At 44.6% G+C, this 26,628-nt stretch overlaps 1 protein-coding gene across 8 annotated transcripts in view; it reads left to right on the top strand.

Moving 5' to 3' along the window:
• Positions 1–26,628, top strand: part of SH3KBP1 (SH3 domain containing kinase binding protein 1) — a 331,711-nt gene that overhangs the window by 159,189 nt on the left and 145,894 nt on the right. For all 8 annotated transcript variants that reach the window (XM_027054604.2, XM_027054606.2, XM_027054603.2 and 5 more), the window contains 2 exons: positions 11,671–11,774; positions 26,118–26,247. In XM_027054604.2, the coding sequence (XP_026910405.1) occupies positions 11,671–11,774; positions 26,118–26,247 (234 nt within the window). The remainder of the gene's footprint in view (positions 1–11,670; positions 11,775–26,117; positions 26,248–26,628) is intronic.

Genomic DNA, 26,628 nt, shown 5'->3' with positions numbered 1-26,628 from the left:
TGGGTAATAAGAGGGCACTTGGCGAGCAGCTTCCTGAAGGCTGTGCCACACGGCTGCTCATGGATCGGGACCTGTGATGCGGCCTGATGTGCTGCTTTTGTCATGAGGTGCTGATCCAAAGCTTGTGAAACGTTCTTACAGAATGCAAGTGGTGTGTCAACTGCTTTATTTTATATACGTAACTCCCCCTTTGGGTTTCTGTGCAAACCATAATCTTGAAAATAGGAGTTCTTGGTTTTTTTTTCTTTTTAATTGCTGTGAAATCTATTTGTCAGTCTGCTGAAACCTATGACCTCTATTCAGAATAATGTTTGTAAATGAATAAAACAAAATCCACAGTTGCAAAGGAAACCAATTATACCGAAATACAGTCATCAAAATACTGCAAACACGTAAATAATGCATATTCTATATGGATGCGTTAAATAGCAAGTTCCAGCAGTGGGTCTAGAAGCCATCAGAATTTTAAAGTAAGGAAGAGTGGAAATGATATTTCACGATAACTGCAGTGACCAGCATGTGAAATGAGAATGTCTATCCACATAGTAGGGAATAAAAATCCCTGGATGCTGCCAACACCAGTGTGGTTTGTTGCCTGTATTGCATAGTGAAAAGAAAGGCCAGATTTCAACCAGAGGATAGTAAAATTAAGGATGAAATCTTCTTCCCATCCGTATTTAGGCCCCTGAACTAACTCTGTCCACGAACCCCAGTTAAGAATCTCTGCTTTTAGATACAGAAGAAGGAATGGTGCACATACAAACCCCCTTTGCATCAAGAAAATTCATAAATACGTAGGCCTCCCCTGTCTTGATTCTGATGGAGATGAGAAGGGAAAAAAGTCAAAATTAGAAAAAAATCATTTTGACTAGCTGCAGTAAAGATCTTTCCTCTTCTGCCTCAGGAGAGAAATGTGGAATTTTCTGTCATTCTGTAAATTTCCCAGGACAATGGCTGTTTTGAGGACCGATTTTAAAAACTGGGAAACTCTAGATTTGTTTGTGGTAGGTATTTTCCCCAGAGAATCCTCTAAGCATAGGCGAGGAAGGTGGCCCCCAGATGAGGGTCTCTCAGATTTTCTAGACCTTTGTCACAGTTCCTAAGTAGGCATGTGCTCATGCGCACTCCCCCTCCCTGCACTTGTTCCCTCCCTCACTCCCCCCCTTCGCTGTAAAAGTTAGGGGTCTGATCTCTTCATCAGCAGCAAAGTTTGAGAATGCCTTTAAAAATAGATGCTTTAGAGGGAGTGTGTTGGATCGAAGGGAGAAATCTTGTTTATGCTCAACAAATAACTTATATTTAGAACCTTCCTTCAGTTTTCCCTTTGAAAATCTGTATTCTCATTTCACTTGAATGACTCTGCATGGAGCATTTAAAAGTAGATCAAACAAAACTCTATAAATACGTTGAGTTCTTTTGGGCATTTTGCCAGAATAAGCCTTGCTAAAGTGGAGAAAAGCAGTGTGCTTTATGTATCAGATTTTCTCCTCTGAACGTCCAGACTCCCTTCCCCCAGAGAAAGGCGTCCTGGACTGGGGAACTCAGGCCAGGGACACTTGGGGAAGTGTCGCCCTGGTACGGTCTGCTGTGGGTTGTTTAGATTAAAGAACATCCTGAAAGGCCAAAACCACCCCCTGGGACTGGCCTAGGGAAAGGGGAAGACCCGGAGACTGCTTAGCCACATCACTGACCATGGTTTTCAGTATGGTTTCTTTATCTTGCTCTGATGGGGAGGGAAGGCCGGCAAAAAGAAAATTAGTTGAACTGGCATAAATCATTCACAAAGGTGCCTTTAAACACATTAACGAATGGTAAGACAAGTAGAAAAAAGGGAGGGTGTCAGGTGACAGCGAACCCTTCTGCGAAGTAGGTCCGTCCCCATTGTTCTGATTTGAGACATGAGAAAACTGAGGCGAAGGGCCACTCAGTGGCAAAGAGCATGAGATAGTCGTAGTGCTGGTTATCCACTAGGTTATCTGTCGTTCCTGTGTCGTGAGTGAGCAGGCTCAGAAGATGGACACATCCCCCCCCCCTTTCCCCCTCACCCCTCCCAGCCCCTGCCGCCGGGAGGGAGATGGCTACGCTGTGTGGTCTGTGCACTCAGGCCAGGGAAAACGACCTTGGATCCATAACTGATAGGATATGGTGGCGGCTCTGATCAGAGTAATAACTAGTCTGGGCTCCAGGTGTGGAGCTGTTTCTCCGGGCTCACACCTCCCATTGTCGTCCGGGACCAGCCGCAACCGGTTCAGAGCCCCCTTGATATTCAGCCCGTGGCAGCCACCTTTCTGCCTGATCCAGTGGCTTGGAGAATAGGAACTAACTTTACTCTTAATGTCATCAAAGCATAATCAGAAGAATTAAGTTTCATAAAGCATGATAATTATTTTAACAGGTGACCGTGATGATTTTTAAAAATTATTACAGTGTATTACTACATGCTCTCTGGAAAAACAAACCGATGTGCAGAAACATTTACATGAGTCTGTCTTCACACTCTGCTAATCCCCCTTTCCAAAAATACTACCGTTAATTTGGGGCATACCCTTCTATACCCTTTTCTATCCTTGCACAAGCATGTTCTTGTACATACACACCCTTTATTTCACCCATTAAATTGTATTAGGCCCTCACATATTAACTGAATGTTGAATGAATCCATTTATTCATTAATAGACATTTCTTGAGCACATACTCTATGACTAGGCTCTGGGTGATAAGAGTAAATTTTGGAGTCTAGGGTGGAGGTTATAGAGGGAAGAAGGGAGTGTAGTGTGTATGTGTTTACAATGTCGGGAGTATATTTCACATATTAATGTATTATGGACGCCTTTTACATGTCAGTACACATGGAACCGCCTGCTTGATTTAAAAGGCCGCTCAGATCCTTGCGTGGCCTGGATATACCATGTGGCCGTTCCCTCTCAGCGGACATTCAGGGTGTTTCCTGTACAGATCTCTGTGCACATATGCATTTACTATTAGATACAATGCTGCCCTGAACCTGCTTATGCATATATCCCTCCCTATTTAAGTATTTTCTGTCTTTTAATGGGACTACATTTAAAATCCAACATACATAATTTCTCGCTCAGGTAAATCCCTGCTCTGCTATCTGGTGTGGATGATTGACAGTGGACCATAAACGCGAGTATATCACACATTGTTTAATATCACAGATGCTTCAGACTACGATGTTAGTGGAGAATGAGGCCCTTTTGACCTCATGGCAAGACGATGGGCCACCATCTTTCTGTCCTTATAGCTGCAAAAATTCAAGGTGGCATTGGCTTTTTGAAAAATTGTGGTGAAATACAATGTAAAATTTACCATCTTAGCCATTTTGGCATCGGCTTTTCAAAAAGCACACGTTGAGGCGTGCCCAGTTTAACACCAGGTTGAAGCTTTAACTGTTTACTTCCACCCTTTCTGTCCTTCTCTAGGACCCCTCTGACTGTCTACAAAATTTTTGTTCACAAAACAGTGACCCACAGACAGAATGTGGAATAGGTACTCATCAGTTCATTCATCCATCGATCCATCAAGAATGGATTGAGTGTCTGCTCTAACAGGCACTGAGCTAGGTGCTGGGATCAAAGACCGGTGAAAGAGGGTCATTGGCCCCCAAAGGGGGCAGCAGAAACACATCAACTGATGATGATACTGTTGTTCAGGTTTTCATCATGTTTTTCAGACTTTCTCTGTCTTTCATTGTCTTCTTTTGGGCTGTCTGCCTGCTTCTAGGCTCCCTCCCCCAAGCCATCCTGCACACCTCTGACACCAGCCACTTCTCCCTACATCACTGTCCTCACCACATCTTGTTGTCATTTCTCTGTCCAGAAACCTCCTCTGGTCAAGTCCTCATCCTTAGTACCCTGGAAATGCACACCTAATCTGCCTTCCTGGTATTATCTTGGGTTGGTGGAAGAAAAGAGCTGCAGACCACAACTTATTTAACTCATGTGCCTCCTACAAGTTATCCAGCCTTTCTGTGCCCATTCAGAAAGATGGGGCCAGCATCCCTAAGCTCACAGGTTTGGTGCAAGAACTTAAGCGAAGGCATGTGACATGCATAGCCCGGTTCTTGGCACATAGTGGACGCCTAATCAGTGTTTGTCTCCTTCATCTCCAACAAGACCCCGTTGATTTTCCTTATGTGACTTTTGACTTTACCTACCTCCCTTCCCATCCCCCATGGCTTAGAGGCCATAATAAATGGTTCCCTACTGAATCTACATTTTTCTCCTGTATTCTGGTGGGACTTGGGAGCAAATGAGCACTGGCATAATTATAACCTCTCTTCAGATGAACCTTCCCTTTTTGAAGTAGCAGGCACATGGATTTACTGTTTTCTGCCGTGCAACAATATTGATTATATAGCCCTAAGAGAATCAGGGAGGCTCATCTCCAGGGACCAAACAGTGCTGGTTAATTAAATACCATACGTTTCCGTTGTAATGGTCCAGCCACAGCCAGAGGGTTTGGCGACAAAGACCCACTAGTTCCTCATTTTTCTGGCATGCCATCAACCTCTGAAGTGTCCTTCTCTTCCTCTGAGTTATGTTACATTGAAACAGGATGAGGAGTAGGAATGTTCCCAGCAAAGGGTATGATGCTGGGTCCAGCAAGATCAGCCATTTAACTGTCTCTCTTTCCTTGCATGCCAAATCCACTGGATGTTTCAAGGAAAAGGGATGAGTCTCCACATGTATTTTGTTTACTTGGTATTGTCTTTCCATCTTGAAATAGGAAACCTGGCCCCTTGCATAAATTGAGGTTTCTGACTCAAGAATAGCCTCTTCAGGAATCTGGAATCTGCTCACTAACTTGGGGAGTTGCTGCACCCCCAGCACTAGTGGCTCATGAATCATAGCAGAGAGTGCCATCTTTTCCATCCCCCAGTCTCCCAGGAGCACACTTCCAGAGCTAGGGGCTGTTTGGTGCAACTTTTCCAAAGTTCTGTGAAATAAAAATCACAGCGTGGCAGCATTCACCTGGGTTATGTGTTAGGCTGATATTGCCAGATGGGATTGGTTTTTCTCCCTTTTGGGAAAAGAAGCTGCACGTTAGAACCTGTATAGCATGGTCCTGGAAAATCCCATGTCTTTTTGGACAGCTGATCTGTCTGGATGTCTCTCGATCCTGTTTGTTAGACTCACCTGAGGAGCTCTTAAAATACAGATGCCCAGGCTGCATCCCAGACCATTGATAAAGGGTGGGGTCTGGTCATTTGTATTTTTTCCTTTCCCCCTTCAAATTTTTATTTAGAAAAATTTCAACTGTACAGAAAAGTTGTAACAGTATTACAGTGAACACCTATGTTAGCAATTTGCCACATTTGTTTTTTTCTATGTGTGTATGTATATGTATTGTGTACGTATACACACATACACACACACTCCTTTTCTCCTTAAACAATTTGAAAGGAAGTGACAGATACCAGGACACGTCATCCCTGAATACTGTGGAATAAGTTCATTCTCCTATGTAACTACAATAGGATGAACGGACACACTCCGGAAATGTAACATCAATATGATGCTATTATCTAGTATTAGTCCATATTCAGATTTCCCCAGTTCTCCTAATAATGCCCTTTATAACCTTTTTAAGAGAATCGAATGCAATTAAGGATTGCATTATATTTAGTTGTTGTATCTCTTTACTGTTTTTAAATCTAAAAGTTCCCTAGCCTTTTAAAAATTGTATGTGATAGTGACTTAAAAATATTTTTAATTTTTTTAAAGTTTATTTATTTTGAGAGAGAGAGAGAGAGAGAGAGAGAGCGAGCATGAGTGGGGAGGGGGAGGGAGGGAGAGAAAATCCCAAACAGGCTCCACTCTGTGAGCGCAGAGCCCCATGTGGGGCTCAAACTCACAAACCATGAGATCATGACATGGGCCGAAATCAGGAGTCAGACACTTAACCAATTGAGCCACCCAGGTGCCCCTTAAAAAAGACTTTTTAAAAAATCACGTCAGTTTCTGTAGACTGTCCATCGGTTTGGATTTGCATGATTGTTTTCTCACGGTCAGATTTAGGTGAAATGTTTGGGGTGGAAGCATTCTGTAGGTGATGTTAAGTCCTTCTCCGCATGCCACATAAAGAGTCCCATTATTGGCCATGTGAACTTTAAGGCTGTGTCTCTCTAGTTTCTCCATTCTAAGAAGACCATTTTCCTTTCGTAATTAATAAATAATCTGTGGGGAGATACTCTGAGACTCTTTACAAATCCTAATCTCCAACAAGCTTTCACCCAGTGGTTGTAGCAACCACTGATGCTGGCCAGAATCATTGGTTGCTATGATGGTTATAAAATGGTGATTGTCTATTTCTGTCATTTCTGTATTTATCAGCTGACATTCTTTTTCTAAAGGAGAACTATCCCTTCTTGCCCTGTACCTATCAAATCTTACCCATTCACCTAGCTAGGTAGCTGGCAACCTAGCTACCTCTTGAACTTATCAGTCTGGGCTCATGAATAATTTTGGAAGTGAACGAATCATTATACAACCTTCAGCACCTGCTGGAACTGTCCCCAACTTGGCCAGTGGAGGCCCCATCAAGCTGCTCTCTGTGTCCTCTTGAGATGACCCTTCCAGTGTTTGAGCACTTCATGGTGATAGCGTTAGTGGCTGCTCCATTCTCACTTTGTATTTGCTTTGCCCCAGCCTCGGGAAAAGCCGTCATTCTATGGAGACCTAGTTCCTCAAGGACTGCTGTTTAGAGTGTGGAAGGCTCCCCAGGTGATTTCAATATGCAGCCAAGACTGAGAACCACTGGTTAGAGTCCTCTAAAGGGAGATCACCTGTTTCCACAAGGTGTTTTCTCCTAGTCACCCGCTGTTACCCGTTGTCACCTGTAATTAGTGGCACTGATTTGTTGTTGAGGTTTAGATTTTTGTGGGTAGTGTCACATGGTGAGTCAGGTTTAAATGCAGGTCCCTGACCCCAACTGCCCAGAGAGTACAGTTCCATAGATCTTTCCTGCATTTCAACCTTCTGACATAGGTAGGTGGTCCCCAGGCCACATCTGGAGAAAATGCCAGAAGTAACTAACCCTGGAAACAAAATCGGGGGCTTTTTCTAATTTTCTCTTTGACCTTTATCAATGTTTTTTCTCTTGCAGTATGATCTCAGGATACTGCCATGTTCCCTAGGCATGCGGTGAGGATCCATTTGATTAATTCAGTGGGTTCCTTGAAAATCTCAAATGATTTGGACCCTTGTGGTTGCACTGGTGTTCTGTCAAAGGGGATATAAGATGTAAAAAAAAAAAAAAAGATTGTGTGGGTGTTGAAAGTTTTTAGTTGATCCAAATAATTTTTTCAACCACTACATTATTTGTTGTTAGATTTTTGTGGTCATTGAATGAATTGGCCTAGTAAAGTTTTCACATGTTGTAAGACCCTGGAAGGCTCTAAAATATAGATGAGTGTGCTGTCTGTACGTGGGTCATGGCACCCTTTTTAGTTTCTGCTATGTCATGTTTAGAGAGTGTGAGTGTACTTCATTTCCTCCCTTTCCAACCAGTTTTATTTCATTAAAATATCCGGCAGCTATATCCTCAGTATCCAGCAGCTGTAAGGAAATGCTCCTGATCTGTGGTTTTTCACTTCCTGGTTTCACATTTTAACCATGTCCCACATTGGCCCGGCGAGTCCTTTCTGCAGTCTCAAGACCTATAAGTGAGCATTCTTAAGAACAGTCAGACACGGGAGGTGGTGTCTCTGGAGTTGCATCTGCTCGCGAGCTGTAAGACCTCGGGTAGAACACACAATCTCTGTGTTTCCTTGTTTGTGAGAAGGGGGTTCATTGTGAGAATTAAGTGGGGTAATACATACACAGTACTTAGCAGTGTCTGGCACACAATAAGTGCTCAATAAATGCTAGCTGTTATCATTTTATTAAACAAAGCTGACCATGAATGTAAGGTCACGGACGAATGGGGCCGAGTGAGGGAGACTGAGTGTGCCTGCCTTGCCCTCTGTGTGCCGATATTTCTACATATGAGTGCATGGTCATGCATGTGTATTTCGTGGCCATCGTGCAGTATGACAATAAAGGAGAGACATATCAAGTATCCCCTGTGAAGTCTGCCTTATCTATACATTTTTTTGGTAAGCCACGTGCACATATACATTTGCACATGTGTCCGTAAAACTTGTGTTTGTTATTCTTGCAATTACATGTAAGGAGTTAAGTGGTCCGGCCTAGAAAACGCACACAGTGACAAAGGATGGTGGCAATGGCCCTGATGTGAAGGAGGAAGAGCCTGTGTTCTCTCCTCTTTCTAGTTGTTCTAATACAGATTTGTCTTGTTGGCCGTGATCAGCAAGTAGATGTAAATTTCTCTCATGACTCAGTGTATCCCATAGAAAAAAAAAAAGCCCATTGTAATGTGTTAAAACTTGAGTTCACGTGAACTGGGCCCTGGGTGTGAACAGCTCAAACTAAGGGATCCTAAACCACGGCCTTGGGCAAGTCATACTCGTTTTTCTGCAGTTTATACCGGCTGTTGAAACGAGATGACGTTGTTGTTGACATACCTTCTCAAGGAAGGTCAAGATGGACCAGTAAACATCAGTGAAATGCCAGGAGAGGAAGAAATGGCAAATGACATCTTTAAACTCCCTTAAGTTTTGGATGGACAGAGGCGACTGAAATGCAGTGTCTCCCATTGTCAGACACCCACCTCATTTTTTTCCTAATGTTTGTTTATTTTTGAGACAGAGCGTGAGCAGGGGAGGGGCAGAGAGAGAGGGAGCCACAGAATCCAAAGCAGGCTCCAGGCTCTGAGCTGTCAGCACAGAGCCTGATGCAGGGCTCAAACTCACGCGCCGTGAGATCATGACCTGAGCCAAAGTCGGACGTTCAACCGACCGAGCCACCCAGGCACCCCCGTCAGACACCCACCTGAAACTGGACTTTAGGTTGGGTAGACCTGGTAACAGTGATGTGCAGAAGTTGAGACCTGGAAGAGCAGCAGTCCAGGAATTTGGGTACAAACCTCAGGCTGTGTTGCACAGTATTGCAGGAAGCAGTTAAGTACAGAATTGCCGAGAATTTGGGACAAGATATGAACAGAATTGGTTCATCCAGCATTGGAGGCGAGCTCTGAACTCAGACCAAGGAAATACTGCCACTCACTAGCTTGGTGTCTGTGGGTAAGTCATTGAGCCCCAGTTTTCTCATTTGCAAAGTGGTTGCTCATTCTGGCTCCTTTCTTTTTCTTTGCAAGCCATGTGGTTGGCAGGATGAGATATGGTGCTGGATACCAGAAGTGCTTTAGAAAAGATTGCCCGCTATCCCAGTGCCAGAGGGAAAAACTGTTACTACCTGGGGTAAGGTCGGGTGGCCTTTACCATCAGTACCCTCTGGATATCTCTCTGTGACTCGCTTTTCTTGGTCCTGTATGTTGGCATTGTGTTTTATAGGACTTTATGCCACCAATTAAATAAACTTCTTAGAGGCTTTTAAGAAATGTCGATTAGCCTGGCAGACAGAAACTAGGAAATGTGTCATTCTTCCTGATACCAGACAGGGCTTTATGGAAGTCTGATGCAGAGATTTGGTTCAAGAGAAATCTGATTATTCTGTTCCAGGTCTGTTCTGAGTCTGCGGTGTCAGTCTGTTATTAAAGAATACATCACTCTCTCTTCCGCCATTTGCGCACTACTGGGCTAGATGCTACTTTTTACAGAGGGTTTTGTGAATATATGAACCTGCATATAACTGTGTTTACCATTTCAGCTAACACTGGGTCTTCAGATGTTATTTTCAAGTCACTTTGGTGAGGGCTGGTGACTTCTGTGCTTATAAATGTTGGGTTGTAGACATTTGTCATGTTTACTTGTTCTGTGTTCAGATTTGTATCTGCAGAGTTTGCTTTTGATATAACGTCGAGCGAATAAAGGTCTTAAAGATTTATAGTAGAACTTCATCTTCAGAGGTGTATGTGGGGGCAAGAGAGTCCCAGGGAGTAGGAGATGGGTGCCAAGACCGCCTCGTCGTCTAGACCTCCTCAGATAGGATGAGGGATCTGTACCCTTCACAACACAGAGCGCTGGAGTTGCCTTCCGTTGCTTTGGATGCCATGGAATTGCGGTAGAGTTCTTTGCCCTGCAGACCCACTCTTCCTGACTCCCCACAGGGAGAAGCCATGCTCCGCGGGAGAGCCAGGCCCTCCATGGGTGGCCCTGTGCCACCTGCCAACAGTGCAGCCAGCGCCTGGCAGTTGGCCTGAGAGCTCTGCGTTTGTCCTCGTCAGGACCAGGGGGCTGGGGGTTCTGTGCCAAGGGGTGGAGTGTATTTGTGCAGTCGCCAGAGACGTGATTAGACAAGGTATCGATTCCGAACTCCTGCCCCCTTCCTTCTGTTCGACTCTATTCTTCCTTAGTGAGGTTCGGGCAGAGAAAAATGGAACAGAGAGAACTAGGCCACTGGCTTTTGAAAAATATTGATCTGTGAGCGCATGAGATGTAGCCCAGACCTTCCCCTTTGTGTGATGTCATGCTGCACGGGGGCCTTAGTGTGGCCTGTGATCGCTCCTGCAGGGATTTGCTTTCTTAGGGAAAAGACTAGAAAAGGAAAAGAGTCACTGTAGGCAGTATCCAAAAATAATGTCAGCGTTTCTAAATGCGTTGGCTTGAAGTCGGTGATCCCTTTGGTTTTCTAGGCCATGCGGTGGCAGGAGGGAGCACTGTGAGGTGGTCAGCCTTGAGCAACAAACTTCTGAGCAGTGCTGGTCCCAGTCCTTCTCTTTGGTCCACCTTTCCCCGGCTTGGGCCTCCACTGCTGTCTGTCTGTCTGTCTGTCTCCCCACCCCACCCCCATCACACATACCACATGCATGTTCTTTCTGCCCGCAGTGCATGTCTGTGGTGTGGACACTTGCATTTGTACTTGAACCAGCTCTGAGCCAGGGCCTCCCATTTGGGCCGCTCTGCGTGAGTGAGATGCTGTACCCTTGAGTGTCCTCCGGTCAAGTGAAGTGTGGTCCTGGCTTTTATCTTGATTTGCCTGGGTTGGCTCTGTGTAAGCAGCCAGGCCTCCTGCTAATGGGTCCCCTGGGACAGAGGGAAGAGGACAGAAGTGGATTTGTTGAACCCCTCTGGGGCATTTGAAATGGCACCAAGAGCAGGCTGAAATCTAATCAGCCTTTGCTTATCAGGCCTGAGTTCCACCACATTGAAAGGGTGATGATTAGTAAGAAAAAGGCCAGGATGCTTTATCTTTTCCTTTGCACACTGGGAAAAATTTCCTCTGCCTTGCTAGCATTAGAAGCAGACCATTCTTTTTACTCTACCACGTCACATCAGCTTTCATTAAAAATCAACGGCAGCAGATACAAAGCCCCACCCACGGAAACGCGTTTAAGGCAACACTGTGCGCCAGCGCTTCGGGGCTGGGGTCTTTGCCTTCTGCACCAGCGGATCGGTTTCTCATCTCCATGCCTTTCGACCCAGCAGCTTTTAAAAGACCAAGAAGCATTGCTCTGCTTTCTACTGCCTCTCTCTGAGACCAGGGCTGCCGGGCGGGCCTCTAGCCATGTCCCAGAGAGCGTATTTGAGACAAGTCAGCTTAATTGCCTGCATGCCTAGGAAGCCTCTCTTTAAAATCTAATTTCGAGACAAGAGCTGTATCTAAATATCTTGCTTTTCCCATTCAGGCGAGCGACGGAGGCGCCGCTGCCAGGTGGCATTCAGCTACCTGCCCCAGAATGATGACGAGCTCGAGCTGAAAGTGGGCGACATCATAGAGGTAGTAGGAGAGGTGAGTGTGCCACGCAGGGGGAGGGGGGTGGGTGGCCTCAGGTGGGCTGTCAGAACCCACCCCCGGTTGGCCTTGTTGTGGCGGATGTTAGAGCTTAAGGAGACCTTCGACGTTGTCTAGTCGAGTCTCTTCTCAGAGGAAGTGGGTTCCCAGAGAGGAACGCCACCAAGCCCATTAGGAGCAGGTGTGGGCCGTTGGAAATTACTGTCATTGTTGAGTACTTCTGAGGTCCCAGCCCGCTGCCTGGCTTTTCTCCCCCGCTTCAATGGCTAGGAGACTCCTGCCATCCAGAGTGACCCTGAGCCATCTCTAGAGGGTGAATTCAGTCTTCGTGGTGGGGCACACTGTGGATTCACAGGGAAAGAAAAGCGACATTTATCGAAGACCTAGTATAAGACAGATGTGACAAGGTTCTTTGCACGTTGGCCCATTGGTGGCCCATCACAAGCGCCTCATTTTGTAGATGAGAAAAGAGACTTGAAAGACCCTAGAGGAGTCAGGGCTGAGTGTTAAAGCCAGGTCCACGTGGCTGGAGACCCTAGTTCTTTCCCCTGCACCACGTTCCCTTATTCCTCCTTGGTCCTGGCTGCTCAGAGCCAGCCCTGCTGGCAAAGTGCCCTGCCACACACTGGCACAGGCGTCTCAGACCCAACCCCTCCGTCCTGGGTGTTCGTGGATTTCAGACTTACAGCGTCATCATTCATTCTGATTCAACACATGTACCTGTATATAGAAATGCACTTCTCTGAGAGCCTTGGTTTCCTGAGTACCATTCGACCTTACAGAACCCCATGATTTACAAAAAAAAAAAAAAAAAAGGAAGCTAGAAGTCAAGGAGGAGATTAAGTGAACTGTGGCATGGGTCCAAGTAGCAGGGCTGATGCTAGCCACCACATTCCCTGTTCATACAAACATAAAATGAGCATGCGTCAAAGCTTTATGTAACTCATTAATGAGGGGATCTGCAAGATGGTATGGCTGGCTCAAAGAGAATTGTGGAAGAGGAAGGTATTTATAATGACTTGAAGGAGAAAATACTTGATTAAGGTTGCTAAGTTGGATGCAAAACTACATCGTGTCCCCACGGGGCAGTAAACTATACCCTTTGAGGTTATCTTTTCTAGGGAATAAGGCACTTGTATCTCTGGCAGTCAAGATTTATTTTCATTGCTATCTGAACAGAATCATTCTCATCACTTTTGCTTTTCTGCCAGTTTACACCCGCACTAACAGAATCATAAATAGTAAATAGGGCATCAAACAAAGATACCCGTCTCTAGAGAATCAGTTACCGGGACTCCCAGTATGGCACCTGGAGGACACAAAGTAAGCACGTGTGCCTATCTCCCACTTTTTGGAGAATTTGTATTCATGTGTCATTCGTTCACCATTTTGTATCCCTGTTGCCAAGTCGGGCACACGGGAGCCGTTTGTTGAAAGATGAATGAGCAAAACAGGAACGGGCAACAGAGGTGAAGGTTTATGCCAATGGTGAAAGGGACACATTCCTTTTTCCTTTTTTTTTAAAATGTTTATTTTTGAGAGAGAGAGGGAGAGCGGGGGAGGAGCAGAGAGACAGGGAGACTGAGGATTGGAAGCAGGCTCTGGGCTGACAGCAGAGAGCCTGGCGTGGGGCTCAGACTCACCCACTTTGAAATCATGACCTGAGCCAAAGTCAGACGCTTAACTGACTGAGCCACCCGGGCTCCCCAAGGGACACATTTCTTAAGACCAAACCCATGGAAGAAATTCCAAGAGAAATAATGAACAGTGTGACTAATTAAAAAAAAAGAATTAAAATTTTGGTATAATTTGCAGCGAGTTTAGCTAAAAAAAAAAAAAGAACAACAGATAAAACATTTTGCAAGAAATCATAAAAAGTTATTATATATATCATATGAAAATATATTAAGAAGGTACTGTAACAATGATAAATGGTAGATAATTGTGTCATAGACCCAAAGCCCACAAGGGGAAAGAAAACTCTTTACCATGAGAAACTGTTCCACACTGCTATTAATGAAATAAATGCAAATTAAGACAATAATGGGTTCCTGCTTTTGAGAATCTCGAGAAAATACTTAGCGGTAAGACTGTGGCTAATACTGAGAAGTGGTGACTTTGTGCATATTTCTGATCCTAATACGAAGCTATTTAGCAAGGTATGGCAAGAGCTGTTAAAATCTGAATTAACAACCTTTGAGCCAGTAATCTCACTCCCGGGAATTTATCCAAAGAAAATGGTTAACAGAAAAAAAAAAAAAAATATGTGAAACGCATAATTGCTTGTGATAATGAAACATAATCAAGAGAGGGAATAGTTATGTGAATTAAGTGATATTATCCAGCTAGAAGATTGTGAAGACATTGATTGAGATGGTAAACCCAAGAGGCCTTTAAATCTTTATTTATTACAATACTGTGTTGTGATTTTCTGTTAAATTCTGCTAACCTGAGAGCTTTTCAACAGCAGGGATCTGGTTTTGATCGATCATTCTATACATGGTACTGGAATAGTGCCTGAAACCTGATATGTACTTTAATAAATGCTTGCTGAATAAGTAAATGGAAGTATGAAAAGATTCTTTTACAAAATAAATGAATAGATCAGGACACAAACTTACATACACTAGGACACAGCTGTGTAAAATATATCTCCATGCATGTGATCAAAGACTGAAAGGGAATAATAATTGAAAATGCTTGTAGGGGTGCCTGGGTGGCTCAGTGGGTTGAGCGTCTGACTTCAGTTCAGGTCATGATCTCGCAGTGAGTGAGTTCGAGCCCCGAGTTGGGCTCTGTACTGACAGCTCAGAGCCCGGAGCCTGCTTCAGATTCTGTGTGCATCTCTCTCTCTGCCCCTCCCCTACTCGTGCTCTGTCTCTCTCTCTCAAAAATGAATAAATGTTACAAAAAATTTTTTTAAAGACTGTTAGTTAAAAAAAAATGCTTGTGTCACAGAAGATGGTTTGTTCTTTAGTGTTGCAATAATGTTTTAAGAAATACAGATCAAGATAAGGAGAATCATTAACAGCTTTCTGGGAAGTCGTGCCCACCCTCACCTGCCTGTTGGCTGCAGGGAAGGCAGGTGCGGATCGCTGAAGGAGAGGAGGGATTGCAGGTGTTCCTTTTCTCGCCTAGATGACACAGGGTGCCCTTCGCACCTTCGGTGCTAGTCTCCTGTTCACTCACTGCCCTTTCATTGCTTGGCTTCATGAAGGGCTTGCTGCAAATTGGAAAAAGGAAAAATATGTAGCCTATGATAGTTATGTAAAACAAAATGTTAAGGTTGGCCTTTTAAACCATATTTTATTTTTTATTAAACAAATTTTTAATGTTTATTTTTGAGAGACAGAGAAAGAGCGTGAGTGGGGAGGGGCAGAGAGAGAGGGAGACACAGAATCCTAAGCAGGCTCCAGGCTCTGAGCTGGCAGCACAGACCCCGATGTGGGGCTCAAACTCATGAACCATGAGATCATGATCTGAGCTGAAGTCAGACGCACAACCCACTGAGCCACCTAGGTACCCCTATTTTTTACTTTTTTAAAATTAGTTTATTACTTTTTTTAGAGAGAGAGAGGGCATGAGCTGGGGGAGGAGGGACAGAGGGAGAGAGAGTGAGAGTGAGAGAGAGAGAGAGAGAGACAGAGAGAGAGAGAGAGAGAGAATCCCAAGCAGGCTCCACAGTCAGCATGGAGTCTGACATGGGGCTTGATCCCACAACCCTGGGATCATGACCTGAGCCAAAATCAAGAGTCAGACACTCAACTGACTGAGCCACCCATGCACCCCTAAACCATATTTAAAAAATTATATGATCAAAAATTAAATTCCCCATTATTCCATTTTACTTGTAATACTGCAGATTTTTGGCCCTTGTCACTGTATAATATAAACTATGCCTTTTTATAATGGATGTATAAATGTCAGTGGGTAGTTACTCTCTCATTCTACTGAAAACTAAAGATAAACATCCCAAATAAATAAAAGCTCTTCACTGACAGGAACAGATTGAGGCAGGGCCCTAGTATTAGCTTTGCAATACTATAGAATCAATCAATCCCTTCATCAGTAAAAATAGAACAGATGATGTCGTGTATGTGCATATAAATATGTTATATTCTTATTGATTGATTAATTGATTCTACAGTATTGCAAAGCTATACACACACACACACACACAAATGCACACACACCCTCTTACCCCAAAGGGAAAAAAAAACCAAGACAACTCAGATTTTGCAGATTTTGTTTTTGGAGGTAGGGACTGCTGTTTTTTTTTTTTAAATGTTTTATTTATTTTTGAGAGAGATAGAGAGAGAGCAAGCAGGTGAGGGGCAGAGAGAAAAAGGGACAGAGGATCCAAAGCAGGCTCCATGCTGACAGCAGTGAGCCCGATGCAGGGCTCGAACCCACAAACTGTGAGATCATGACCTGAGCTGAAGTCAGGCTCAACCGACTGAGCCACCCAGGCATCCCTGGACTGGTTTTTTGAAAAAGGTTGAATCAAGTAGAGAATCTTAAAACATGATATTTTATAGATATAAATTAAATTAGATATATATCTTATTAACACAATTAATTTGATTAAGGTAAGTAATATATATCTTATATAATTTTACCTTAAAATAAAAAAAATGTGCATTCATTTGCCATTTGTCATCTGGCTCATAGGGCCAAGGTGTTTTCCTTAAATATGGGTTTGCTGGTTTGAGTTCTAGCCTGTCTGCATCCATAGTGCATCCTCATGATTTCCTTCTTTTATTTTTAAATGGATTGACAACACTCCTACTAACATTCTACAGCCCACTGCCCCCACTCTCTTCTAGTTATCTCGTCCACACCTGATTTGGCAGTTTGGTTTTTTTAACTTTCAGATTGTTTGCCATTATCCCTGTCACCACTCACTTTCTCTTCACACTTAGATATTTTTGAGCAGTGTGTGTGACTGAATGGTGGGCTAGCAATCAGCACAACGGGCTTAGGCAGGTGGGTAGACACAGCCTGACCCTCCTCTGGCAGGAGTTGACTGCCAGCCCAGAATGCTCAGCCCGGACGGAGTGGGGAAAGCAGGGTTGTCCGGGCTGAGTGCACCTGGCAGAGTCACCTTGCTCCAGAGAGCACTTAACATGCCTCTGCCTCCTGGCTAGACTTTGGTTCTGCTCTCATCATTAGATCCATCTCTGCAAACCTAAAAGGACCTGGGCTTCCAGTTCGAAAGGGAAAAGAGCAGACTGAGTTCTTAGGTATAGATATCTTTGAGGAAATCACTGTAAATGCACACTTGCGTCATTTTTGTCCAGAGTGGAGGGGACTAATAAATACAGGTGAAATTCTAATTCTAAGACCAGAGATGGCATATAGACAAGCTCATCAGGAGAAATGGCATTTGAGGGCTCTGGGGTTTCAAACCTGGCTTGTTAGCCTTTTTTTTTTTTTTTTTAAGTGCATTGAAGCCTCTTTGTTTTCCTGTCTATGTCATCTAGAGCCTGGGAAAGGAGCCACTTTTCCTCTTGGGTTGGATGAACTTGGTCTCAACCAGTCTCTCTCTCAGAGATAACTTGGTTTGGTTTGTTCCTTGTGGTTTGTTTTTGAGGTATTTTTCACTGGTCCCTAGTTAAGCTCCCTGGAGACCAATGGCTTCAATTTCAGATTAAAAATCCCCAACCTGGCCTTATAGTTTGCAGAGATGCTAACTTGGACTTGCAAGAAACTTAGGCATTTTTTTTAATTTGAGAAACAGAGAGAGAGCACAAGTGGGGGATGGGGGGGCGAGGGTGAGAGAGAGAGCTAGAGAGAGCTCAGTGGGGAATGGGGGGCAGAGGGGGGCGAGAGAGAGAGAGAGAGAGAGAGAGAGAGAGAGAGAGAGCGAGCACGCACTAGCCTCTCAAGCAGGTTCCATGCTCAGCCCCAGCCCGAAGCTTGATCCCACAACCCTGGGATCATGATCTGAGCTGAAATTAAGAGTCAGGAGCTCAATGGACTGAGTGACCCAGGTGCCCCAAACTTAGGCATCTTCTTGCACCCACAGCTGAGGTTGCTTCTCTCAGCTAGCGTTAAACAGGCTGTTCAAATTCTTCAGAACTTTGTAAATCAGACAACCTTTGTGGGTATGGATGGGCATTTATGATAGTGTGAATTATAAGAAGAAATATGTATATCTATCTGGCCTTTCATTTCTGTCACAGAGCCCCTAACACTCTTGACATTTCCTAAAAGAGTGATAAAGGTGTCTTTTGTTATGTTAATGAAGTAACTTTTGAAAGACCTAAGCACTGGGGCTGGCTGCCAGTGGAGCCAACGTGTGTGATGAGAAGGTTGCAACTCTCAGTCCCACCCACTGACCTTGGGGAGGGGAGAGGGGCTGGAGGTTGAATCCCTTGCCTGTGGCCGGTGAATTAATCAACCATGCGTGTGTAATGAAGCCTCCAAAAAACCCGCAAAGGACAGATTCAGAGAGCTTCTGGGCTGGTGAACATGGGAGGTGCGTGGAGAGCGGTGTCTGGAGAGGGTACGGAAGCTCCACGCGCTTTCCCCCGTGCCTTGCCCTGTGCAGCTCTTCCATCCAGCTGTTCCTGAGTTAGATCCTTTTACATTAAGTCTGTGATCTGCTAAGTAGAATGTTTCCCTGAGTTCTGGGATCCGCTCTAGGAAATTAATTGACCCTGAGGTGGGCGTCATGGGAACTTCTGATTTATAGCCAGTGGGTCAGAAGTACAGGTGACAAGCTGGATTTGAAACTGGCGTCTGACGTTGGGGACAGGGAAGAGCGCGATCTTGTAGGACTGAGCTCTTCACCTGTGGGGTATGAAGCTGTCTCTGGGGAGATAGGGTCAGAATTGAGTTAAATGGTAGAACCCTGGGCTCATGTCTGCAGAATCGCTTGTTGGTGTGGGGAAACCTCACTCCCCCCCCCCCCCACACACACAACTGGAACTGGGTCCAGGGACCCAAAATAGCAGGTAATCCTCATTTCATTTTTGGTGTAAGAACTTTGAAGACTTGCATATGAAGAAAGATGCCTTTTGTTTTATGCTTGCCCATGAGAAAGGAAATTCATTTAATTATTATTATTTTTTTACATTTTTATTCATTTTGGAGAGACCAAGAGAGCCAGAGCATGAGCAGTGGAGGGGCAGAGAGAGAGGAAGACACAGAATCCGAAGCACGTGCCAGGCTCTGAGGTGTCAGCACAGAGCCTGACACGGGTCTCGAACCCATGAACCGTGAGATCATGACCTGAGCCGAAGTCAGTCAGACACTTAACCAACTGAGCCACCCAGGTGCCTCGAAAGCAAGTTCATTTAAAAGTGGATTAATTAATAGGTGATCAAAGCATACCTAAATTCTTACCCATTAACGCACCCCTTGCTTTAGAAGGGTTTGTTATGTTTTCAAAAAAAAAAAAAAGATAACATTAATATAAAAATTTGTTGATTAAAATTCGAGGACCCAAAGAGCTCAGGCTGCTCTTTGCTCATTTCTCCCAGTAACTTTGGGTGGACATGACTGATTATGTAATGTGCAGAGATGATAGAGCATATTAAGGTGAGGGAAGCCATGATTAAAACAAAATGTGATTGTATTAGAATCATCAGCATACAAAACAGGCTACAGCTGTATAAAAGCAACATGTTTGCAAGTTTAAATGTATTTATAAGAGGTTTACACAGCTATGGGATTTATCACATATTTGAGTGCTTATACTCTGTGACAGACAGGGATTCAAAGATTTATTGAACAGAATCTCTGCCTCGATACATGCTCAGTATAGTCAGGGAGGGTAAGACACATACAGCTAAGAAGCTAACTAATGACCCAGGATGGTACTACAGTGGTAAAGGATGGCATTGACAGATGAGAAAGATTTAACAACTTCTCCACTCACTGAGGGTGGAGAAGATGCTTCCTAGAACAGGAGGAATTTCAACAATGGGGCACGTGGAAGGTGAGAAGTATTTGGATTAATTCAGCAAGCACAGGGTGTATTGTGTAAGGTGCTGGGCTAGTCTGGAATACGGAGGATGGGATATTCGTAGAGCCTTGCTCTGGAGTCCAGAATGACCTGTGAACCTCCCAGCACACGTGTGGAGTATAGGAAGCAGAAGCTGGCCGATGTGGTCAAATGCAGATGACATAAAAGTGACGGTGCCTCCCACACTGAAATTTTAAAGGGGTACCCCCATTTAAAGGTTTCTTACAGGGGTGCCTGGGTGGCTCAGTTGTTTAAGCGTCCGACTTCGGCTCAGGTCATGATCTCGCAGTTCGGGAGTTTGGGCCCCGCATCCAGCTCTGGGCTGACAGCTCACAGCCCAGAGCCTGCCTCGGATTCTGTGTGTCTCTCTCTCTGCCCCTCCTCTGCTCATGCTCTCTCTCTCTCTCTCAAAAATAAATAAACATTAAAAATAAATAAAGGTTTATTACATATAGATTTTCTAAAATTGACACATTCCCACAGACAATTTTCTCACCTGGGAATAGTGACAGGACACCAGACTTCAAGATCTTGATTCATCAGAAAGGTTATCTTACTGGCTTAATTTACTCTTTGCCCATATTTTCAAGCTAGAGTGATAGTAAGGTCTTAGCATAGAGTCATTTAGGAATTTGAAGGCCTGTAGTCAAGCCCGTAGCTGTTTTGAAGGATAGGACTGTCAAGTTTTGCTGAAGGATGTCCGCAAAAGCCCTTTCCACTGTGAGGAACATCATGGATGTTGCTCTGTCTCATTGGGCAGAGTTTGCCGAAGTCTTAAATAGAAGTTGTCTGTCTTCTTAAATCATTTCCCTTTGAATTACTCTGCAGATTTCTCTTTTGAGGGGGCCCTTTCATGTGTAATAGGCTTCTTCTCAGAAGAACGAGGGGATAAAAAATCACCTTCCTATGTATATGGAACGTTGTGGCCTTGCCAGAAAGAGATAATTTGACAATGCACTACACAGGAGTGTGGGGGGTGGGGGAGTGGGGACGGGCCCAGGCATTTAGGACGTAGATAACAGTTGTTTATATTTGGCATAACCAGCTTTCTATGTCTCCCAATCAACAGGGATGGTTATTTAAAGCAACTAAAAAGGAAAATAATGTAGGTATTTATGCCTTCAGGGAGTGGTTCCTTTAAAAATATTTTTTCACTAATTCCACTCATAGAAAAAGGTGTTTTCTAGAAACACTTCGTATTTTTTCAGCAATGTTCAAAAGGCAAAACTGTGCGTTAGAACATTCACATGAAGTTCTAGAGAAGGTAAAATCAATCAGGTGATAGAAATCAGATGAGTGGTTGCTTGTGGAGGTGGATTGACCAGGAACGGGCACAAGGGAATCTTCTGGAGTGATGGAAATTTTCCGTATGTTGATAGAGGTGAGGGTGACACAGGTGTTTGCACTTGTGAAGACCGATTTACTGGTACTGTTACGATGTGTGCATCATATGAATTATACCTCAATTTAAAAGAAACTTAAAAACTCTCCAAATATTTTTCTAGTGTTTTAAATATCTTCAAAATACTTTTCCTTACCTCTCAAAGATAGGAGAAAGGGCCAGTGTGGAAATTCTCACTTAATTATTTCTGAATAAATGTTGAGATATAATTAATGTAGAGCATTGTATTAGTTTTAGGCATGCAAGGTAATGATTTGATACATGTGTAGTGTATATTTCGACGTGATTACAGCAATGGATTTAGTTAACATCCATCACCACAGGTAGTTACAATTTTTTTTCCCCATGATGAGAATTTTTAAGATCTATTCTCTTATCAGCTTTCAAATATGTAATATGCTACTGTTAACTATAGGCACCGTGCTCCACATTACATCCCTGGGATTTATTTGTCTTATTACTAAAATTTTGTACACTTTGCCCACCTTCATCTATTTCACGTACCCCCAGCCCCTGCCTGTGCCAGCCACCAGTCTGTTCTCTGTATCCATGAGTTTGTGGGTTTTTTTTTTAGATTCCACATATGAGATCATATAGTATTAGTCTTTCTTTGACTTATTTCACTTAGCATAATACCTTCAAAGAACTAGGAAGAGAACAAATGAAGTGAAAGGTTGGTAGAAGGAAGGCGAACACAAAGATCAGAGCGTAAATAAATGAAATGGAGTCTAAAAAGATAATGGGAAAGATCAGTGACACTAAGAGTTGATCTTCTGAAAAGATAAACAAAATAGACATCATTAGCTAGACTCCCCCAGGAAAAAAGAGGACTCAAATAAATAAAATCAGAAATGAAAGAGGAGAGGTTACAACCGATAACACAGCAATACAAGGGATAGATAGAGACTATTATGAGCCATTATTCACCCACAAATTGGAAAGCCTAGAGGAAATAGATTCATATAACCTATGAAGTCAGAACAAATTTTGAGGAAGTGTTTAGTCATGTTAAGGTGTGGGCCTTTCCTTAAAGCTTGACTCTTCCGTTTTCCTTCCTGGAAAGAATGGTAAAACGGCTCTTGGAACGATGGAGCTGACCTCATTTGCCTGTGTGCCTCTCCCTCCCCTGTGACTCCCACACCCTTACCCCTCCAGCGTTCTTCTCACCCAGCTGTGGGCTACGAAGGGTTACATGCATGTAAAAAGCCATAGCAGCCCCTAAGCGGCACCCTGAGGTAGACTTTAAAGTACGTCCCTTTCTCAGTACGGTTGACAGGTCAAACTTGAACGCTGGTAAGCGGAAACTCTTCTTGAATAGCTGTGCACCCCAGACCGCATGGTCATCTTTGTATTCGCAGGCATCCTCTTTGGTGCCTTACGCATGTAGATAATGTGTATAAAATTGGCTGGAAGTGCTGAAAGTCACCCCGCCACTTCCCCAGCTTCCAACAGGGCTAAAAGCTCGAAGTGGCCTCCTTGGGCAGTGAACCCACTTAGAGGCTGGTGATTGTGAAGACGTGGGGATTGCAGGGCCCCCAGCATAAACCATTGAAGTTTCTTTCTCAAACACTGCCAGGAGCCAGCCACCCTGTTCCCAGCTCCGGGCCGAAGATGGGGTTGGCTCTCGGGACATAGCCATGGGCTCCGGAGCTGGCTGGGTCGGTCACAGGGACACGGGGTGGGCGTTGTTCTCAGCCTAGAGCCAAGGCCTGCAGAAGGCCATTGATATGTGTGTTAGTGTCGGAGAAGGTGGGTATCGGCTCCCCTTCGTTACTCTCCTTGGGGCAGAAATTATAAGCCCTCGGTAACATCCACAATCCACACTTTATTGCCAAGGGACACATTTCTACATTTCTTTCTTTTAAATAGACAAACAAACATAAGCAAGCTTGGGTTCTAAGTGGGGGGTGCACAGGGTCTGTATGTTCCCTTCTTTGTTGCTTCTCCAGCACAGTGTCTTTGTTTTGTTCACCACTGAATCTGCCCCAAGGTCCTAGGGCAGCGCAGGCTGGGAGCTTATGAAATATTGGTCGGATAGAGAGGGTCACACACACTTGGGCCCGGCGGCACTTAATTAAGAACAGTGGCTAACACAGTCATGTCCCATGTCCAAAAGACACGTCCCACAGTTTTTGTCCCTTTTGCTCCTCATAGTAGCGCAGGTCCTTTGGTCGGCGAACCAGGGCTTCATAGACCCCCATGGCGGGTTTCCTCGAATGATTTCCCGGCATTTTGTTTGTTTATTCAAAGTGTGAGGTACTGTGCTCTACTCTTTGACTGACGGAATGAATGTAATCACTCTGGGCTTCAGTGTCCTCATCTCAATACGGGAGGTTGAACTCTAGAATACTGCTGAAGAGGAATGGTCAGAGGGCGAGGATCATTTTTACCCCCTACCCCTCACCCTGTCTCTAGCCTGGATCTTGCAACTAAAGCAGCAGGGTAAGGGAAGAAATAGCACTGAACGACTCTCACCGGTCCAGGGGCCGGGCAACCCGCCCTGCCCCCACTGCCACGGCTCCAGTGATGGGGAGCGTACCCCCCAGGCAGTGAGCGGTGGTTTTATTGCCCCTCCGCTCCCTGCCTGCGTGGCTAATGATAGACCTCTGCTCTTTCCCTCTTGGCCACTCCTCTCAGACTGTGCCGTGACATGGATACAGGCATCTGGGCGTGTGGTGAGGTGAAGACACCCCTGTTTTCCCAGCAGGCGGCTGACCAATCCCACACATCAGGAGTACTTCCTTCAGGGATCTCAGGCTGGAGCCGCCTTTTACTGGGAACGGAACTGTTTTAGATACTGTCAAACCGAAATGAATGGAGTTGGCCCGGCTGCCCTGCGCTGTCTGTCAGGGATTACGCTAGGGACTGCTCCTTTGTGGTCTGTGCCCTCGGTTTTTCCTCCTGCCCTGTGATTCTGGGAGAAAGAAGGTCGTTTTATGGTTTCTTATTCAGGACAAGTACAAAGGACCCCCGCTATAAATCCAGTGACTATTTATATTCAGGCTCATGGCGAATTTTCCCAACCATCCTAATCCTATAAAAAGCTCCTTGAAAGAATAACACATATCAGTTGAGTTGGCATAGTAACATGGAATGGTTTCAACTTAAATGCTGTTAAATGCCACGATTTGGTATTGAATAGTCACTGGGACAGTTGTACATGGATGTCTGGATGCTTTCCCGAAGATTTCTGTGATCACGCAGATATATTCGCCACTGTGCAAGTCTGTATTTCATGAGTTCCCTAACAAATGCTCCAAACGGCATTCTCGTTGTCTCCACTGCACAGGTCCTGTCAGCTCCCCCCTTTCTGGAGTGTCTCACGCACCCCCTTCTCCTACTTACATCTATCATTCATCCTCTTCAAGGCCAACCTTAATTTTGATTTTTTTTTTCTCAAAGGCTTCCTGTAGCATCCCAAATCTCAGTGAGCTCGACTTTGTGTAACCATTCTGGTTTGTGCTGCGTCATGGCATTTTCCCATCTATCCACTGCCCATTACTAGCTTTTTGTCACACCAGTCCTCTCCCCTCTTTCGATCACGTGCCCTCTCTCCCTTCGTACATTGTCAACTGCTTGCATTGTCAACTGCTTGAGGGAAAAAACAGCGATGCCCTGTACAGTTCTGTGTCCCTAGCCCTTAGTGTAGAGTCGTAATACATTTGTCTTTAACACTGAATGAGTGTATTCATTATCCCCATTGTATAGATAGGAACTCAGGGTTTGGTTTGGTAGGAAATTTGAATGAGGTCAGACAACTGCTAAGCTTCAGTAGGATTTGAACTGGACTTTTGACTCTAATATCCCTTATCTTTTTTGTTTTAATTGTTTTAGCTGTTAAATTGTATTTGTCAGTTTGAATTGGTGATATATGCATGTGGTAAAACAAAATTCCAAAGGTTCAGGGTCTCTGTTATATCGCCCACACAAGTAACTTAATGCTTGCTTCTTCTCAGAATGTTCTGTCACTTTCCTCCAAGAAGCCATCTTGCTGTTCTCTTAGTGGCTCCATCACGAAATCTTGGAATGACTTTTTACCTTCCTCTTGATCGTCCCAGCGAACTGGTGTCTCAAGACCAGCTCATACCTCAGAGGGCCTTCCAATCCATACATGCCTTCTGCACTGTCACTGCTCCCCGAGATCCGGCCTCACTCTCCCAGCCAGAGGACTCCAGTCTGGCCGCCCTCCCTGTCTCTCTTCACCCAGTTGTGGTTCTTCTCAGGCTTATCTACAACCCTTCAGAAACCTGCAGGGAGTTCTCCCTTCCAGTTGAGTTTGTAGCTCAGGGCTTGTCAATTGATTTCCTTAGGCCATCTAGTTAATTTGGGTAGTCTGGGGAAGCCATGGTCAGTTGTTAAATAATGGTTTGAAATGCATAAAATGAAGCCTACGGTTATAAAGGGAACCATTGCAGTAGCTATCAAGCTATTTTTGAAACAAATTTTGATATGATAATCTAAGTTTAACCTCTTATCTTAATTAATATATAATTCCCTACGAACACATTAAATAACAAGGTCCCCAGCAGGTTGGTAACTATCACCACTTCATAGTACTGATGGGTGCAAATGATATCTTGAGATACCCACACCATCTGTGATGCGATATGAATATGTCCATGAGTTGTTTGGTGACCAGTCACAGGTCCGTCTACTCTTATTGTGTTACCTACATTTTGTAAGCAAAGGAAATGCCAAATTTTAGTTTGAGGTTAGCAAAAACGAAGAGTTAGTTATTTTCCACTTGTGTTTATGGGCCCCAGGCTCAGCCCCCCCACCCCGAGTCTGAATCTCAAGACTCCATGAGGTTGGTGATCTCATTCCCTGTTAACTTGTAAACTCTGGGTCCTTCTGCTCTCCCTGTGTGGGCTCTGCGTTGTGCACCATACAGGTGGGAGAGAAGACTGGGAACCACAGTGTCTAACCTGAGTCCTGCATCTCTGTTCTTGTGTTTGCATCTGTGCAGGTAGAAGAAGGATGGTGGGAAGGCGTTCTCAATGGAAAGACTGGAATGTTTCCTTCCAACTTCATCAAGGAGCTGTCGGGGGAATCGGATGACCTGGGCATTTCCCAGGATGAGCAGCTCTCCAAGTCAAGTAAGGAAGCCCCCGATGCAGGAAGGGAGTGCGGGCACCCACAGGTGCTGCTCCAGCCACCCCTCTGTTCTGTAGCCTGTGCCGAGTGATAGTGACAGAAGCTCACGAGTACACTCTTGGTTATGCTGCCTTAACCCCTGTGGTTTAGTAGGTTATCATTGTAAAGGTGTGAACTGCACACCTTTGTGAGTGTGCAGATGCACACTGTGCATCTCTGGATGAGTGACCGTCAGCCTTCATGCCGTGGTCCTATTCCCCTCTGGCTCCCATTACTGTGCTTCCATACACTTCTAAAGTGTCACTCCCTGCAAGTTGATAGTTATTTTTTAAATGAACCAAACAAGACTGTATTTCTCACCGTCCCTTGAGCAACTTGGAGAA

The sequence above is a fragment of the Acinonyx jubatus genome, chromosome X (assembly GCF_027475565.1).
Source record: "Acinonyx jubatus isolate Ajub_Pintada_27869175 chromosome X, VMU_Ajub_asm_v1.0, whole genome shotgun sequence".
Classification (NCBI taxonomy): Eukaryota; Metazoa; Chordata; class Mammalia; order Carnivora; family Felidae; genus Acinonyx; species Acinonyx jubatus.
The sequence above is the reverse complement of the archived record's forward strand: the minus strand, read 5'-3'. Positions and strand labels throughout refer to the sequence as shown.